This window comes from Camelus bactrianus, chromosome 8 (assembly GCF_048773025.1).
Source record: "Camelus bactrianus isolate YW-2024 breed Bactrian camel chromosome 8, ASM4877302v1, whole genome shotgun sequence".
Lineage (NCBI taxonomy): Eukaryota > Metazoa > Chordata > Mammalia > Artiodactyla > Camelidae > Camelus > Camelus bactrianus.
Window position 1 is genome coordinate 70201278 of NC_133546.1, and position 16219 is coordinate 70217496.

At 40.3% G+C, this 16219-nt stretch overlaps 1 protein-coding gene across 3 annotated transcripts in view; it reads right to left on the reverse strand.

Moving 5' to 3' along the window:
* Positions 1-4892, reverse strand: part of CD109 (CD109 molecule) — a 113910-nt gene extending 109018 nt beyond the window's left edge. Inside the window, exons 1-2 of one of the 3 annotated variants that reach the window (XM_074368737.1) lie at positions 4526-4892; positions 3063-3235 (exon numbers count right to left, since the gene is read on the reverse strand). In XM_074368737.1, the coding sequence (XP_074224838.1) occupies positions 3063-3235; positions 4526-4599 (247 nt within the window). In that variant the 5' untranslated portion in view covers positions 4600-4892. The remainder of the gene's footprint in view (positions 1-3062; positions 3236-4525) is intronic. The other 2 variants (XM_074368736.1, XM_074368735.1) reach the window with 2 other exon arrangements.
* Positions 4893-16219: the final 11327 nt, after the last annotated feature.

The following is a 16219-nucleotide window of genomic DNA, read 5'->3' on the forward strand; positions in this document are numbered from 1 at the left end:
CTTTCTAAAAGGTTACTGTTCACAAAAAAATAAATAAATAAAAGTAATCAATCCCCAATAAATACAGAATTAATATATTTTTAAAAAATGAATAAGCTAACTGTAATGTAATCCATGCTGCTGGGCTCAAGAATGAAAATGTAAACAAAATTTTCCCCATATCTGTCAAACAAATAAATGACCTCTTCCTTGAGGACAAGCCATACTTTTCTGCCTTTATTAAGTTATATTCTGCAACTCAAATCCTTTAGCTGTCACTGTTTCTGACACAAACTAAGCTAGAAATGCAATATGGTTATGGTAAAACACTGCCCTGCCCCAGGAATTTCTAAGAAGAACAGCCACTCGGAAACTCCGCCTCCTTACCCAGTTCTGCTAGAAGATGAATCTTTATTAAAATCAGTCTTTTCTTGGCAGGAACTTCTTGGAGGCCTTCATAAGGAAATGGCGAAACAGTGAGACCTAATATGTATGTATTTGTGTTTATGCAGCAGGGGAGAAAAATAAATCCTACGAAGATCCAGACCCCATTGATTCAGAAAGTCCTCCTTTATCTACATACTGTTACAACTGAAGAAATCAGATAAAGCAAAGGATGTGAAGACAAGGAGGGAGAAATGTCTTGATCCTTCAGCCCTAACCTTACAGGAAGCATCTGCTCTGAGAACAATGACCCACAGCCCCTGATAACAAAGTTAACATTCTCCTTTGAAAGAGGGAGAATGCTCCAGCCAATGGTATTTTCAATGAAACTGGACGTCAACTGAGTCCAAAACAGCCCCTGAAAGTAGCACATTTTCTTTCTCTTTTTCAAAGATCCATCCTGCTCCCAGGATAGTGTTGTCCGACCCAGTCTTGAGCACTGTAGCCTTCCCAAAGGCATATGACCAACTTTCCTCCCAAAGGGAAAATCTAAGATTAAAAGTTTAAAAACCAAGCCACAATAACATGCACCCAGTGTTCATACTATTTGTTTATAGAAAAAAAGAAAGGAGACCGATAAAGGTGACTGCAGAAAAAATAATGCAGGAGAAATTCTAGAATAAGAGTATGCAAATGTCTAAGCAAAGACCAAATATCTATCAAAATCATCCTTGTTATTCTGGACCTTTGCCCTGTAGGAAAACTGCCACACTACTAGAGCCAAAATGATCATTCTTAATGAATAAATAATGAATGTGGAGCTACCTTAAGTGTCGTCTGCTGTGATTTAGTATTTCAACATTTTCTTTAGCCATTATCATAAAACCAAAATTCATTCATTTTCATAATTAAACAGTTCAATAATAAAAGTAGAGATCCACCCCCACATAAGATGGAAATGACACTTCTGGCATCTTCTTTGACGTTATTACTACTTACAGTATTAACAAGCTATTGTTTATTGAGTGCCCAATAGGTACTAGATACTTATTGTAACTTTGTAACAACCCTGGGAAGTACCTTATCCCCATTTTATAGATGAAGAAATTGAGGCTCAGAGCAGTTAAGTAACCTGCCCAAGATCACACAACTAGTACTAAGACTCAATCTGACATCTTAAGCACTAACTACATTTCCTCTCTGGGGAAACAAGGCCTCCCGCTTCCTTGACATCATACCTATGAAAGACAACATCATCTGGCCCCCGCACATATCACCTCTTCCTGACTCCTATCCCAAACTAACCCACCCAGTCGGTCAACTTCCCAGTGCAGAAAGAACCTTGGATGTAGATAAACTTTGATTTTATCTCATTTCATGAGGAGGTTAATTTCTCTGTGCTGGTGAAGGATAAACATTTATATAACAGAGTACTGTGGAACCCCATCTAGCCTTCATTTTGTGCCCTTAAATGATGTTTTTAAAAGATAACTCTTAACATAATAGGAATTTATGCCTCAGTTTCTGGCCTCTGACTAAACATCTAAACATGATTAAGTGTTTATAGTTGGGGTGGTGGGATTGCAGGTGATTTTTGGTTTATTTCCTTTACTTCCAGTGTTTATCAGGTTGTAAGTACTGAGTATAGATTATTCTTTCAACTGGAAAAAAAATGTTCATTTTAATTGAAAGAAAAATCTGCATATTTAATTGTTTACCCCCCCAAAATTATTTTTCCCTTAGTATTGAAAAAGGAGACATTCATTGACCCAATTTAATCCTGGGTGTAGTTAGAACCCAAACTTAAAACAGGAGATGTGGATTCTTTTACAAATGACTCCCACTTTTACATTATTTGTCTTTTTTTCTGCTACTTAAAAAACTAAAAAATATTCCATAAAACTAGGTTTTTTAACTATGACTAATCTTTCCCTTCCCATAGGCCTACTTAGTAAAATCCTCTGTACTCAATAAACAAATACAGTTATACACAGCTTGTGTAAACCATACGTAACTATGGTTTGTGTCAGACTGTTCATTACACCCATCCTCTCTTCTGGGCACATGCTGGCCCACATGCCCAGCCTCCTGTGCAGCTAACTGTGGCCATCAGAAGAAGAGTGATATGACTACATCAGGCCTGCACTGTAAGAGAAACTCCATGCTCTTCAGCGGCAGACTTGGAATCCATGTATTAATGACGATGGAGCCACGAAGTGGAAGGAACCTGGGTCTCGGAATCCCCACCCAGAAGAGCATCCCAGAAACACCATTTCAGACTCACATGAGTAAGGATTCAAAGTGTATTATGAAATGGGAAGTAAGTGGGTTCTGTTTGCTTGTTCAAAGTTATTTCAAAGTAACTTCTTAAGCTGTTGATGTTTACAGTGTGAAGATTTTTTTTTAAGTTAAAGAAACAAGTTTTTTTGGTTCTAAGGTGCCGTCTCTTAAAAATGGGAGGAAAAAATGAACTAGAAAAAAATGAAGAGCTCAATTAATCAAGATGTTACTGTTTACCAACTTTCTCTTATAAGAATTGTGAGGTGGATGAATAAAGCCTTTCTCACACGAAAAAAAAAAAGTGTATCACGTAAGCTACCAAAAATGTGGGGCTTCTCCATTAAGTCACCTAGCACACAGCTTTATCAACACACTCCAGTTACTTCTGCAGGAGGGTAAGACTCTGTTATTCACCTTACCTTTTTCAAAGACTCCTTCTGCTTCCAGCACAGAGATGGTGAGGTTGGCTGCCATCTTGACAAGCTCTGCCTTCACAGTGACCTGTGCAGGGCTGTGCTCCAGAAGCTCCACCCCAACAGTCACATTTCCTCCAGGCCTGATGATCCCTGGGGCTGTCACCAGAAATCTGGGCCTAAAGGAGGGGAAAACAAAGTTTCTTAGCCTCACATCTCCATCTTTTTGAGATCCTCAAATTTCATAAATATTGAGACAGCCTCCTTGCATGGTGCCAACTGCAATTGTTCCAATTAGTATTGCCCCACTGCTCCACTTAGCAATGGCACTGACATGCTATTATAACAACAGCAGCCATAAATTTTTATCAAGCTTTACTGAGATGTAATTGACACACAGCACCATGTAAGTTTAAAGTGTACAGATAGGGACTTGACTTACACAGCATCGTGATTGTGACAAGTTTAGTGAACATCTATCATCTCATTTAGACATAAAATTAAAGAAATAGAAAAAATATAATTTTTCCTTATGATCAGAACTCCAAGGATTTACTCTGAACGTTCATATATAACACACAGCAGTGTTAATTACACTTATCATGCTGTACTTTCTCACAAATCAATTTTAACACTAATTCATGCACCACTAGCAGAAGGCCTGTGTTATAATTTCCATTTTATAAACCACAGACCGCACAGGATACCTTACACTGGGACATGCAGAAGTTACTGGCAAAGTACAAGCCTCTAAACTTCTCCTTTACAGAGGATCTCATCCCAGCGTGACTGTTTTTGTTTTTTTTTTTTTTTTTTGGCTTACACACACACACGAATTTTGCCTGTTTCTTATTCAAATCTTTATGCTTCGGCATCTACCCAAGAAAACATCATCTAACTGACACCACTGATTAAAGTATACCAACTGAAATTCAACTATCCTTGGTGACTTTTCCAGATGCAGAGCATAAAAATCGCTAAAACAGCACTTTTCTGCTCGAGCTAGGGGTTAGGGCTCAAGGGCAGAAACCTTTGCGGGGTGGGGGTTGGGGGACTGGGGGGTGCAGGGTGGCAAGGGCTTTCTATTACTTGGGTGTCTCACAAGATATCTCCCTACAAAGTCTGCACTTGAACCCATGCTTCAGTCACCTCAGCCACACCTTGTCAGTGCCAAAGTTGGGATATCTCGTTTAGAGAAGGAAAAAAAGTCTTTGAAAGAAAAATGCGTTATTATTTGGAAGCAAAAAATTGAGAAAATCACAGAGGCAACGTGGACTAAAAGTAAAACAACTGTCTTTAGAAAACAGTTACGGCCAGAGACGCTTCAGCAACCTCGTGGGTGGACAAAGTAACTGTCCCATGGAGAACCAGCTCAGGCGACAAATACGATCAAACCTCCAGGCCAGGGTCTGGCTGAGGCTCGCTTCCACCCCACCCCACCCCGCCCCGCGCGCCCCCTGCGCTCCTACCCGGAGGTGGCGGCCAGCACCGAGCTCCATAAGCAGAAGAGGTGGGCGGCGGTCACGAGCCGAGGGCCCAGCATCTCGGTGGCGTGTGCCCGGCACCCCTGGGCTCCCAAGAAAACTCGCAGGCACCGGGGGTGTGGCGACCCACCTCCTCCCAGATTTCTCCCCGACTCTGGAGTTTAGCAATCTGCACTGGGCGCGCCCGGGCGCCCAGCAAAGAGAAGGATCTAATTTGAGCCCGGACTCGGTGGCTCCACCCCTCCCAGCCGCATCACAATGGCGCTCCTCGCCTCCCCGGCAAACATCGCAAACCCTGGGCTGGCGGGGTGCGGTCAGCCCAACCTGGCCCCCGCACCCCCGCTCCCCGCGGAGAACGCAGGGCGCCCCGGCCCACCAGGCTCCTGGGGCTGTTTACACTAGCGCTCCACCAACGGTGCCCAGTGTGCGTAAACAGGCCCATCCTTGTGTGGAGAAATCATAGCAGCTATGTGAGGTGGGAAAAAACCAGTCATTGTCCTGCAGACTGAAGACTGAGTCAGAATTTAAGAGAAAAGGTGCGTACACACACACACACACACACACACACACACACACACACACACGTTGTTATTTAATGTATATGAATAAACACAAGAGAAAACCTTTTTTTTTCCCCCTTAAAGCAAAAAGTGAGGTATATTGTTTGCCTCTCCAGGAAAATGTGGTTTCTCAGCTTTAAAAAGAAAAGAGGGAGAAAAGAACTGTGGCACATGTGAAAGTTAGGTGTTGCTTCTTGGAACTCTGAGAAACACATGTGGGGAGATACTTTATACTTTGGGCTGTCTCTAAGCCCATCTGCTGCAGTAAGCATTCATCAGCACTACAAGGCTTGGAGCTGTTTGTACCAACACTGTTAGAACTAGGGTGGCTCTCCTGTCCCCAGGAGGGCCAGTGGCCCAGGGCGCCCAGCAGTGGCTGAGTGCCAGCTCCTGCAGTCTGGCTTGTGCGCAGCTCCTTTTCAGCTCCTTGGCACTGTCACCATCTTTAGATGACTCAGGTTTCACCATGACTACACCATAAAAGCCGGGAACTGCCAGAAACTATTGGAAAACAGGCACATTCAGTCCCTGACAACGTAAAGTTTCTAGTTTTCATAGAGAAACGTTTTAGATGGTGACATTTTAATACAGGGCAAAATGCAAAAGGAAAAGAGGTCAGCAAAGGGTGGTGTCAGTGGCAAAGCTATGGGCTAAATAAGGGGAAAAGTAGCACCTAGACACGCTGTGGTTTTGGAGTCCAGGAACCGCTTTCCTTCCTTTCCTGTGCCACCCTTCTTCACCCTTGCAGAGGTCCCTGTGTCCTCCTGTCTCCCACATGCGCCTATTTTAGTGGCTGACTTCCTGTGCAGGCAGGGCTCGGGTTAAGTGAAAGGGCAGGAGTGGGCCCCGGACCTTGGTAAAGATCCTGCCCCTGACACATCTGTTACTGCTGGTCTGGTTTCCTCACCTCTGTTGTTCAAGGTCAAGTGTGGGCTGTGTCAGGGGCTAAATCAGTGTTTCTCAAACTCTAATTGTGTGTATGAGAATCGCAGCAAAATGCAGGTGCTGATTCAGCAGGTCTGAAAGAGGGACTGAAATTCTGCTTTATTTCAGTGAACAGTGGGCCACAGAGGGTCTAAAAGTGGAGGCAATTGGGGGGCACTTTGATGAGAAAAGGAAGTTGGACATTAAGCTTTACTTCACAAGATGGATCAATATATCCAGGCATATTCTAGACGCAGGCAAATATAAGAGGGATTCCAAAAGATACCTGATAATGTCTCATTCCATAGAGACTTCTAGAAAGTTTTACAACCTCCAGTCATTTTACAAAATTCAATCTAGGCAGATTTATTTTATCTTTTTAAACATTTTTTTAATTGAGTTATAGTCATTTTACAATGTTGTGTCAAATTCCAGTGTAGAGCACAATTTTTCAGTTATACATGAACATACATATATTCATTGTCACTTTTTTTTTTTCTAAGAAGGCAATGCAAATAGCTATTACAGTCCTTATTTCTGCTCCTGGTCACATAGTTGTATTTACAACCACCTTCTTCAACTGCCTATTCCTCTGTCCTCAGTAAGCAGGAAGGCTGGTCATGGTTCTTTGCATGTTGGGGTCACCCAAATTTTCTCTCCTGAAGGGTCTGAGCCATTAGTAGCCCTCATATTATATTGTTGTTTTCTACTGATTTTATTCACAGGACCTGGGAGGACTAGGAGATGCCCCAGGATATCTTCTGCATCCCAGAAATACTCCTTACTTCCATCATGTAGTGGCAATTCCTTGACAATCAGGATCATTCCATCACTCCAGCCAGTAGAGTAACCACTTCAGTGGCTGCTGATTCACTGGGATGAGGATCCCCAAGTAGCCAGGTTCAAATGCCAGTTTAACTGAACCATCATAGTGTCCCCTAGTGGAAGCACTTCTCTCTTGAGAACCGAGAACTCTAAACCAGCAGAGCCAGCTGTTGTGGGAATGAGAGGCAAACATTTCAGAAGTGGGTCACTACGGGTAATAGAGGAGCCACTTATCAATTCCACCCTCTATTCTCAAACCAGTGATGCTGGCTTTGGGAGAAACATTGAGAGAAACCTTAGTTACTGATTTACAGCATATTCTGTACACATTCAAATTGTACAAAAGTTCAGAAATATTAAGTATGAAATGAATGTCTACTTACATTGATCTTCTATTTGAGAACTATTTAGATAGAATCCTGCACAGAACACCAAAATCCTTTTTTACCAAGGGCAGAGGAGGAAATCCTTGTCCACGGGAAGACAAAGCATGATATTGGAATCAACAAGGAATAATAATAACAAGGCTTGTACTTAAGTTTCTACGTGAGATTCCAGAATTTAAAATTAGAATTCTATATCCAACCAAATTATCAAACAAGGATGGAGATAGAATAAGAACATTTTCAGAAACGGAATGGCTCAGAAATTTTGCCTTCAATGAACTCTTTTCAGGAAGTTACTTTAGGAGGACATATTTAGCAAACCAATGAAATAAGCCACGAAAAAGGAAGATATAAGATTCAGGAAAAAGTACTTATAACCTCAGAGAGCAGTGAGGAGAGAATTTCCAACAGGAAGAATTCCAGGAATAAGGTCTCAAGGGGAAAAAAGGATCTTAATAGACTAGCTAAATGTGATGGAAAATGGGGGAAGAAAATTGAGACTAAGATAATGTAAAATTCTGCAGTGAAGGGAAGGAAATTCTGAAACTCCAGGGAAAAGAAAAAAAAAACTGAATAAAAAAGGAAGTGTAACCATAATTCATTAGTTGACTCTGTACTGAACAAGAATTATATAATGTTGATGTAAGCATGGTTTACTTATTTACAAGTTATAGATTCAACTTCATTAAAGAGAAAGCACTTGTGAACTGGTAACAAAATAGTAGATATGGGGAAATTCTCTTTCTTAGAAGCTTTCCAGCTGGTAAGTGTAAAATAAATGTTAGAATTAGAATAACACTGTATCCCAACCCTTGATGAATTAATAGATCTAGACCAGTTCTGTCCAATAGAATTTTCTGTGATGGTGAAAATGTTCCATGTCTGCCCCAATCCAGTAGCTGTGAGCAACATGAGGCTATTGTGCACTGGACATGTGGCTAGAACACCCAAGACACTGATTTTTTAAATTTTATTTCATTTGAGTTAATTTGAACTTAAGTAGCAACACGTGACCACCATATTGGATCACACATACCTAAAGAATGATCATAAGTGGCTGCTGGTATTACAAAAGGAAACACCCAGATACTGTAAGTCTCCCTATAGAAGAACCATAACCACATAAGTGGTCTTGTCTAAAGACTGAACCTGAACCTGATTTCAATTTGCAAAGAAATATAGAATATATTAAACATCGTAGGAATGTGGGATACATTACCAAACAATCAAATTTCTTCAACAAATTAACTACAAGGAAAAATACAGAGAATTAAAAGAAACTATAGGTCTAAAAAGACTTAAAAAGCAATTAATGGCAATGTGTGAATATTATTTGGCTCCAGATTCAAATAAAAAACTGAAAAAAATTATTATTCCATTTCAAAATAGTTGAAATTGTACATACTGACTAGATATTTGATGATATTAAAGAATTTTTATGAATTGTTTAGGTTGGAGTTATATTTTTTTGAAAAGATCTTCATCTTTTAGAAACACATACTGAAATATTTTGGGGTAAAATTTATGATATCTGAGATATCCTTCAGAAATAACTCAGGAACCAATTCAGACCCATTAGGATGGCTATTATCAAGTAATAAATAAACCACAGAAAGTAACAAACGTTAGAATAGGTGTGGAGAAATTGAAACCCCTCTGCATTGCTAGTAAGAAGGTTAAATGGTGCAGCTACTGTGGAAAACTGCATGACAGTGCCTCAAAAAAATTAAACATGCAATTGCCATATGATCCAGTAATTCCACTTCTGGGTATAGACCCTAAAGAATTAAAAGCAGGCACTCAGATATGTTTACACCCATGCTCACAGAAGTGTTATTACCAAGAGCTAAAAGGTGAAACTCACCTAACTGTTCCTTGATGAATTAATGGATAAACAAAATGTGGCATAGTCATACCATGGGAGATTATTCAGAAAAGTTCTGACACGTGCTATAACATGTTTGAACCCTGACGGCATCATGCTAAGTGAAATAAGCAAGTCACAGCAGGGCAAATACTGCACGATTCCATTTATCTGAGGTACCCAGAGTGGTCAAGTTCACAAAGATAGAAAGCATATTCTACTGGTGGTTGCCAGAAGCTGAGAGGAGTGGGGAATGGAGAGTTATTACTTAAATGGGTAGCAAGTTTTAGTTTGGGGAGATTAAAAAGTTCTAGAGATGGATGGTAGTGATGGTTACACAACAATGTGAAAGTATTTAATGCCACAGAACTGTACACTTAAAATGGGTAAAATGGTAAATTTTACATTGTGAATATTTTACTATAAATAATTATACTACAGGAGTAGACAAGCAGGTGGGGCTGAGATGGGAATTATATGGCTGTAAGTTGATGGTTCTTAAGGCTGGATGATGGGTACGTGGGAATTCACTGACCCCTTCTCTCTACTTCGGCATATGGTTGAACTTTTCCATAATGAAATAGTTTTTGTACCAAAACAAGATTTATATAAAGGTACAAGAAAATTCAGTTCAGAAGAAAAAATGAAAACAGAAAAATGACTAATAATTCCCACCAGAAAAATTTGACAGAGAAGATGAAAATTATGACCAAAAATTTTGTCCCAAATTACCACAGCCTAAGAAAGATACCTAGTTGAGACCTCAAGGAAGAAATGGAAAGCTGGTGGAAAAGATGGAATTTGAGCTGGAAAATCCACCAAAGAAAATTCTCCGTTTAAAATGGCTGCCTCTAGGGGGAGGGTATAGCTCAGTGGTGGAGCACATGCTTAGCATGTACGAGGTCCTGGGTTCAATCCCCAGCACCTCCTCCAAACATAAGTAAATAGATAAACCCAATTACCTCCCCCTCATAAAACAAACAAGAAAATGTGAACTTGAAATCAAAAAATCACTTCCTCTGAATGGAGTATAAGCTGTAACAACTGTGAATTACTATATTGATTATATAACTTACATAATATTGTACATCAACTATAATTTAATAAAAATAATAAAACATTTTTAAAAATTAAAAAATGGCTTCCTCTGGAAATAGACAATGTAGGTAAAAAGAACTGCTGGTTTTTCTTTCTTTTTCCACTAAATCTTATTGTAGAACTATTTCAGTCTTTAAACTGCATGCAAATGTAATTTTTTTAAACACTGAATTTAAATTTAAATTGTTTTAATTTTTTAAAGGAGGCAGAACCAAGAGTCTGTGTCAAGATTTCTAAACCTGGCCAACTTTATACAACACACCAAAAGTTAATTGTCACGGTGACCTAATACTACTCCTGCTTTGTCCTGATACTCACATTTTAACTTCCTGGCTTTTCTTTGCTTTTCATTTTCATTGTTCACTTTTGGCTTTTGGACATCTCCTGGGTCACCATCTACTTCCCTATAAATAAACACTATAGACTGGCTACCAAAAAGCTATCTACTGCCTCCCTCTGCCATATACACCTTTGCCAGGGAGGCAGGAAGCTAAAGTACACCTTTCAAGGCTCAATTCAGCTAGACATGGCTGTGTGACATCGTTCTGCACAATGAGACAAAAAAGAAGACCGCAGGGGAAGCGTTATCTCCATTAACAAAAATGCAGGGGAGGGGGAGGATATAGCTCAGCAGTAGAGCACTTGCTTAGTAAGCATGAGGTCCTGGGTTCAATCCCCAGCACCTCCATTATAAACAAACAATCAAACAAGCCTAATTACCTGCCTCAAAAAAAAAAAAAAACAAAAACAATGGGGGGGGGGCGGGAAGCAGCACCTCAAGAGAGTAGGTCCTGGCTCTTCACCTTCATCTGGCCCAGAACCTGGGCATCTCTCCTTGTTACTCAAGAGGATGAAAGCCACCGGAGGATGGCCGAGAGGAAAGGCAGGTGGAAAGCACCTGGATCCCTGCGTGTACAGTTAAGTGGCTGCAGCAGCCCTGGACGGCCCCAAATGTCCCCTTCCCCATCAGGACTTCTCCAGCTGGAGGGAACCCCTGAGTCAGTGCCAGACTTTCAGGCCCCTCCCAACTGGGACTCTGATCTTTCATGTCCTGTCTGCCCCCAAGACACAACACACCCTTGAGGTCAATGATTTCCAATAAGGTTAAGCCTTCTTGGCCCAGAGGGCAAGCTCCCCACCCATTCGTCAGTATTTTTTGTTTTGAATGTGGCATACCTTTCCACAGCCAATTTTAGCCATAAATATCATCAGGCTTCAATGGCTGTTCTAAGAGTGTATTTACCTCCTTGCCCTAAAATGAGTTCGCTTGCTAAACTTCTACCAAATCACAGGCTTCTACAAAAGGGAATTGTATAAAGGAAAAAGAATAAAAATGATATAACTATAATGACATAAATCTGTACCTGATATATTTAGAACGTAAACCAGAGAGTCAAGGTTCAAAAATTCTAAATGACTTGAAATGGAAACAAAGTAGAATCATGAACCCACCTATATATCCCCACTTTTAGTCTCCATGGTGACCTGCCTCCAGATCTGAGACTTGGTTCTGAGGTATCATCCATCCTGTCTTGATTTGCTTCACCATGCAGCCCCCACTTCAAAGCTCACCCTGAGCCTGTATTGAGCCGTGCACATTTGATCACTTTTGGCTCTGATCCCCTCCCAGCCTCAGCTAAACAGTCGCTCCTCTGAGTTCCAGGCTTTTTCAGGCACCAGATACGTGCTTTGACTCCTAGAAGGCCTGTCACCCCTGCCACCACCACCATCACCATCACCACCAAACTAGTCTTGTGCATGGGCAATCCCAGAAAGATGATGTTTTCATCTTAGATATGTTAAGAAACCAGATTTTTTTCCCCACACTTATTTTTATTTTTTTTTTTTACATTTTTTATTGAGTTATAGTCATTTTACAATGTTATGTCAAATTCCAATGTAGAGCACAAGGAAACCAGATCTTAATGAGGACTTCATTTCAGATGATTCTTTCAATTACTTAAATAATGTATTATTGCATATCATCTTTTCTCCTTTTAACTTTTTTCCCTTTAAAAAATAATTGTCTGGGAACAACCCATGGGTCAGGGACTATCAGGTACTTTGCCAAGAATTCCTGGGCTTTAACCTGGAGGACAGCCTACAGAGAGAGAGTACAAACTGACTCAGGTATCCTGTATGTCCCCAGGAGTCAGAGAGCAGCGAAGCTTACTGAGGATGTCAGAGAAAAGGGTGTGCTCTCCATGTGCAAGATGAAAACATGAGCAGGGGTCCTCATCAGAAGTCAAGATAGGATTCCTGCATTTCCCGTCTTAGAGATACGGCAGCAAAGAGAACCAGACCCAGGCTTCTGCACAAATGGTGGTCCACCCTTCTCAGTCATGGCCTCAGAGAGGGAAAGTGCTGTGACTCTCCAGCTGTCCCCTCCACTCTCTGCCTTGCAGATGAGGCCAGTGGGTAAGCAGCCCTCACTGGGCCCCATCCAAAGAGTATGGCAGTGAAGTAGAGAAAAGCCTGACTGAGAGGGCTTTTGGTGTGTTTTTGTTCTTTCCTTCTCACTTTTTTTTTTAACTTAAAGATGAGGAGTTATGTAACAAATTAAACTTCCTTTGTCCCCTTCTCCAGTCTGGTTCTTCCTATTAGATATTTGATATTGTCTGTCCAGAAGCAAGCTTCATTGTAATTTAGAATACATCCTTCCACTCAGTATTCTACTCACCATTCAATATCCTACTCCCCAATAAGGTTTGTAATAGAGGAGAACAAATCTGACTCCATACTGGATCTGTTCCTTTGGATTTAACCGCTGTGCCCTGTTCCCTAGGCTTAGTCTTGCTAGCTCTGCACTCACGCAAAGATAGTAAGTTGCAGAATAGAGAATTGTTTGAATTGTTGGAGGATTTGCAGGAGCACCATGAGCTGGCCCATGTGGACAGCTGCAGGAAAAAAGAATTCCTACACCAAGAAGTTGGCAACAACCACCCACACCCTATCCCCTGTTTTTTTGTTTGTTTGTTTTGTTTTGATTTGTTTTGTTTTGTATAAAAGGAGCCTGTATTCTGACTGGAGCAGGATGGTTCTCCAGGACATTAGCCTGCCATCCTCTCTGTCTGCTGGCTTTCCAAATAAAGTCGCTGCTCCTTGCCCCGATACCTCGTCTCCCAATTTATTGGCCTGTCGTGCGGTGAGCAGAATGAGTCTGGACTCAGTAACAGGTTGAGTACATGTTCACGTATTAATTACCTTTTTATTTTCTTTCTTTTTTATCTTTTTTCCAGTGGATAAGAAGTTCTCTTTAATCCTTTTCACAATAAAAAGGTATTTGGTACAATTAGGTGTGGCTTGGCATTCTGTTTTCATCTTCTGGAAATCACTCATGAAGCCTTTGGTCCAGTTTGTATTAGGTTGTCTTTTTCTTACAGATTTATGGAAACTCTATGTTCTAGATTCTAATGGTACCTTAATATATAAATTACAAATGTCTTCCTCAGTCCCTCATTTTTGTTTATTCTGTCCTTTGTGGTACAGAAGTTTCTAATTACTGTGGAAAAATCTATCAGACTTTTACTTAATGGATTGTGCTTTTTGTGTCTTCTGTTTTAAAAAAAATCTCCTCCTACTGCAATCATAAAGATAATCTCTTATATTTTCTTCAAGCACCCTTAAAGTTTTATTTTTCACATGTAAGTTTTTAATTCATCTAAACTTTTTCTTTGTATAGTGTGAAGAATGTATCTAATTTTACATGAATCCACTGTCCCAACACCTATATTAAATAATGAAACTTTTTCCTTTGACTTGTTTTGCCACCTGTAGCAGAATCTTCTGCTTCCTCGATATCCTTTCTCCTCTTCTGTCTGTAGTAGATTTTTAGCTGGAAACCTGGGCATCCAGAATTAACTACATTTCCCAGCCTTACTTGCAGCTAGGTGTGGCCATGTTCTGGCCAATGGGCTGTTAGTGGAAGTAGTGTGAGCAACCTACAGGAAATGTCCCCAAGGGGAGAAGGCATGCTTTTTCCCTTCCTTAACCTCTTCCCTGCTGGTGGAATGAAGATATGTTGGCTGGAGCTGCAGAAGTCATCCTGAACCATTAGTGGAGTTTAGAAAAGTAGGCCATGCACAGTGGTATAAAAAGATAAAAATCTAGGCCCCTGAGTTCCTCTGGATTAACAGGTGAGAGAGAAATAAACAGCTATCTTGTTTAAGCCATCGCTATTTTGAGTTTTGCCAATCACAGAAAGAAATTGTAATATATCACATTTATATCAATTTGCCACAAGTGCTTCAGTCTATTTCTAAGCTCTTATTTCTCTTCCACTGATTTATTTTCCTATCATTGGGCCTGATACCACATGCTTTAATTAATATAAATTTATATTGAGTTTTGGTGTGTAATAAGTAAATTACCTCTTCTAGTTCCTTTCCAGAATTGTTTTTGGCTGTTCTCTGACTATTACTCCCCATATGAACTTTCAAGTCAGTCTAGTTCCATGGGGGAAAGCATGATGGCATTTTTATTTGAATTTTTTTTTAACTTAGAGATTCACTTAGGGAAATCAACACCTTTATGAAATCGAATGCTCCCATACATAGGCATACAATAACCTGCTGTTTATGTTTTTATGTTCTATAATGACATTTTATACTTTTTCTTGATAAAGGTCTTCATATCCTTTGTCAGATTTATAGTCCTTGATGTTATCGTAAATGATATTTTTAACTGCATTTTCTAATGTGTTATTGATGATATAAAAGATAATTAATTTTTGTATGTTGATCTTGTATTCACCAACCCTGCTGAACTCTTATCAGTTCTGAGTTTATCTGTAGAATCTCTTGAATTTTCTATTAAAAATCAGCCCCTCAGGTCTGCAAGTTCTGCATCTGCATATTCAACCAACCACAGATCGAAAATATTCCAAAAAATTCTCCAGAAACTTCCAAAAGGCAAAACATGAATTTGCCATGAACTGGCAACTACTCACATAGCAATTGCATTGTATTTACAGCTATTTATATATCATTTACATTATATTAGGTATTGTATGTAATCTAGAGGTGAATAAATGTAAATGGGAGGATAGATATGGGTTGCGTGAAAATACCATGTCACTTTATGTAAGGGCATTCCCAGATTTTGGTGGAGGGGGATGCCTTGAACCAACAAATCCCCAATACATCAGAGGGTAGCACTGACTAATTCCTAATCAGGGTTATTTTGTGTTTTAAAATTCTTGTTACAGGATTATATGAGTTTTCAGAAAAGACTAAAAAATTTTAGACTGACTCCTCTGAGTTCTAGATGTCTGTGTAAGGGGCCCTGGGGTCACATTACAATGGTGAGGAAATAGCTCTATTACCTGGAAAAGGATGCTTAGTCTCTTGTGTTTGAAGGTCCACAAGCAGAAACGAGGAGGAATGGTAATTGGGGCCACAGGTCTGTAAGGTGACAGATGCTTGTATTCACCCAGCTTGCATTCTGAATCCAGGAAAAGCCTGCTTGCCCTTCTGGCCAGACTCCAGTTTCCCAGGGCGCTGCCACTTTGCATCAGCCTGCCACCCAGTGGTCATATCAATTATAGTAACACGTTACTGGAGTCACTGCCTGATCCATGTCACATTTTTCTGTGCCTGAGATAAATGTTTACTGGGTCAAATCGAGGAGGAGAGGAAAGTAAACATCCCTATTACAAGGTGACAGAGGCAAAACAATAACTGATAAAAATTCTTATGAAGAGATAAAAAGATAAGAGATGTAATTCCCATGTCTGTAAATGAAATTAGTAGTCTACCTAAGCCAACTGTTTCAATATCACTTGCTTAAAAACATCAGTGAAATGGACCATTAACAACCTCAGCTTACACCGATCAGATGACTGGCCCAGACATGGAGAATGTGAGGAAGGACACGAAGCTGAGGCCATGGGGATTTCAGGATTACCGCCCTGATCATGAGCAGCCTTGTGTTCATCACTGCAGACACCACCACGGGCAAAAGAATATCAGTTTCCCTCACTGAAAAATTGAAGATGACCTCAGCTCAGTGCTAAGCTCAATCC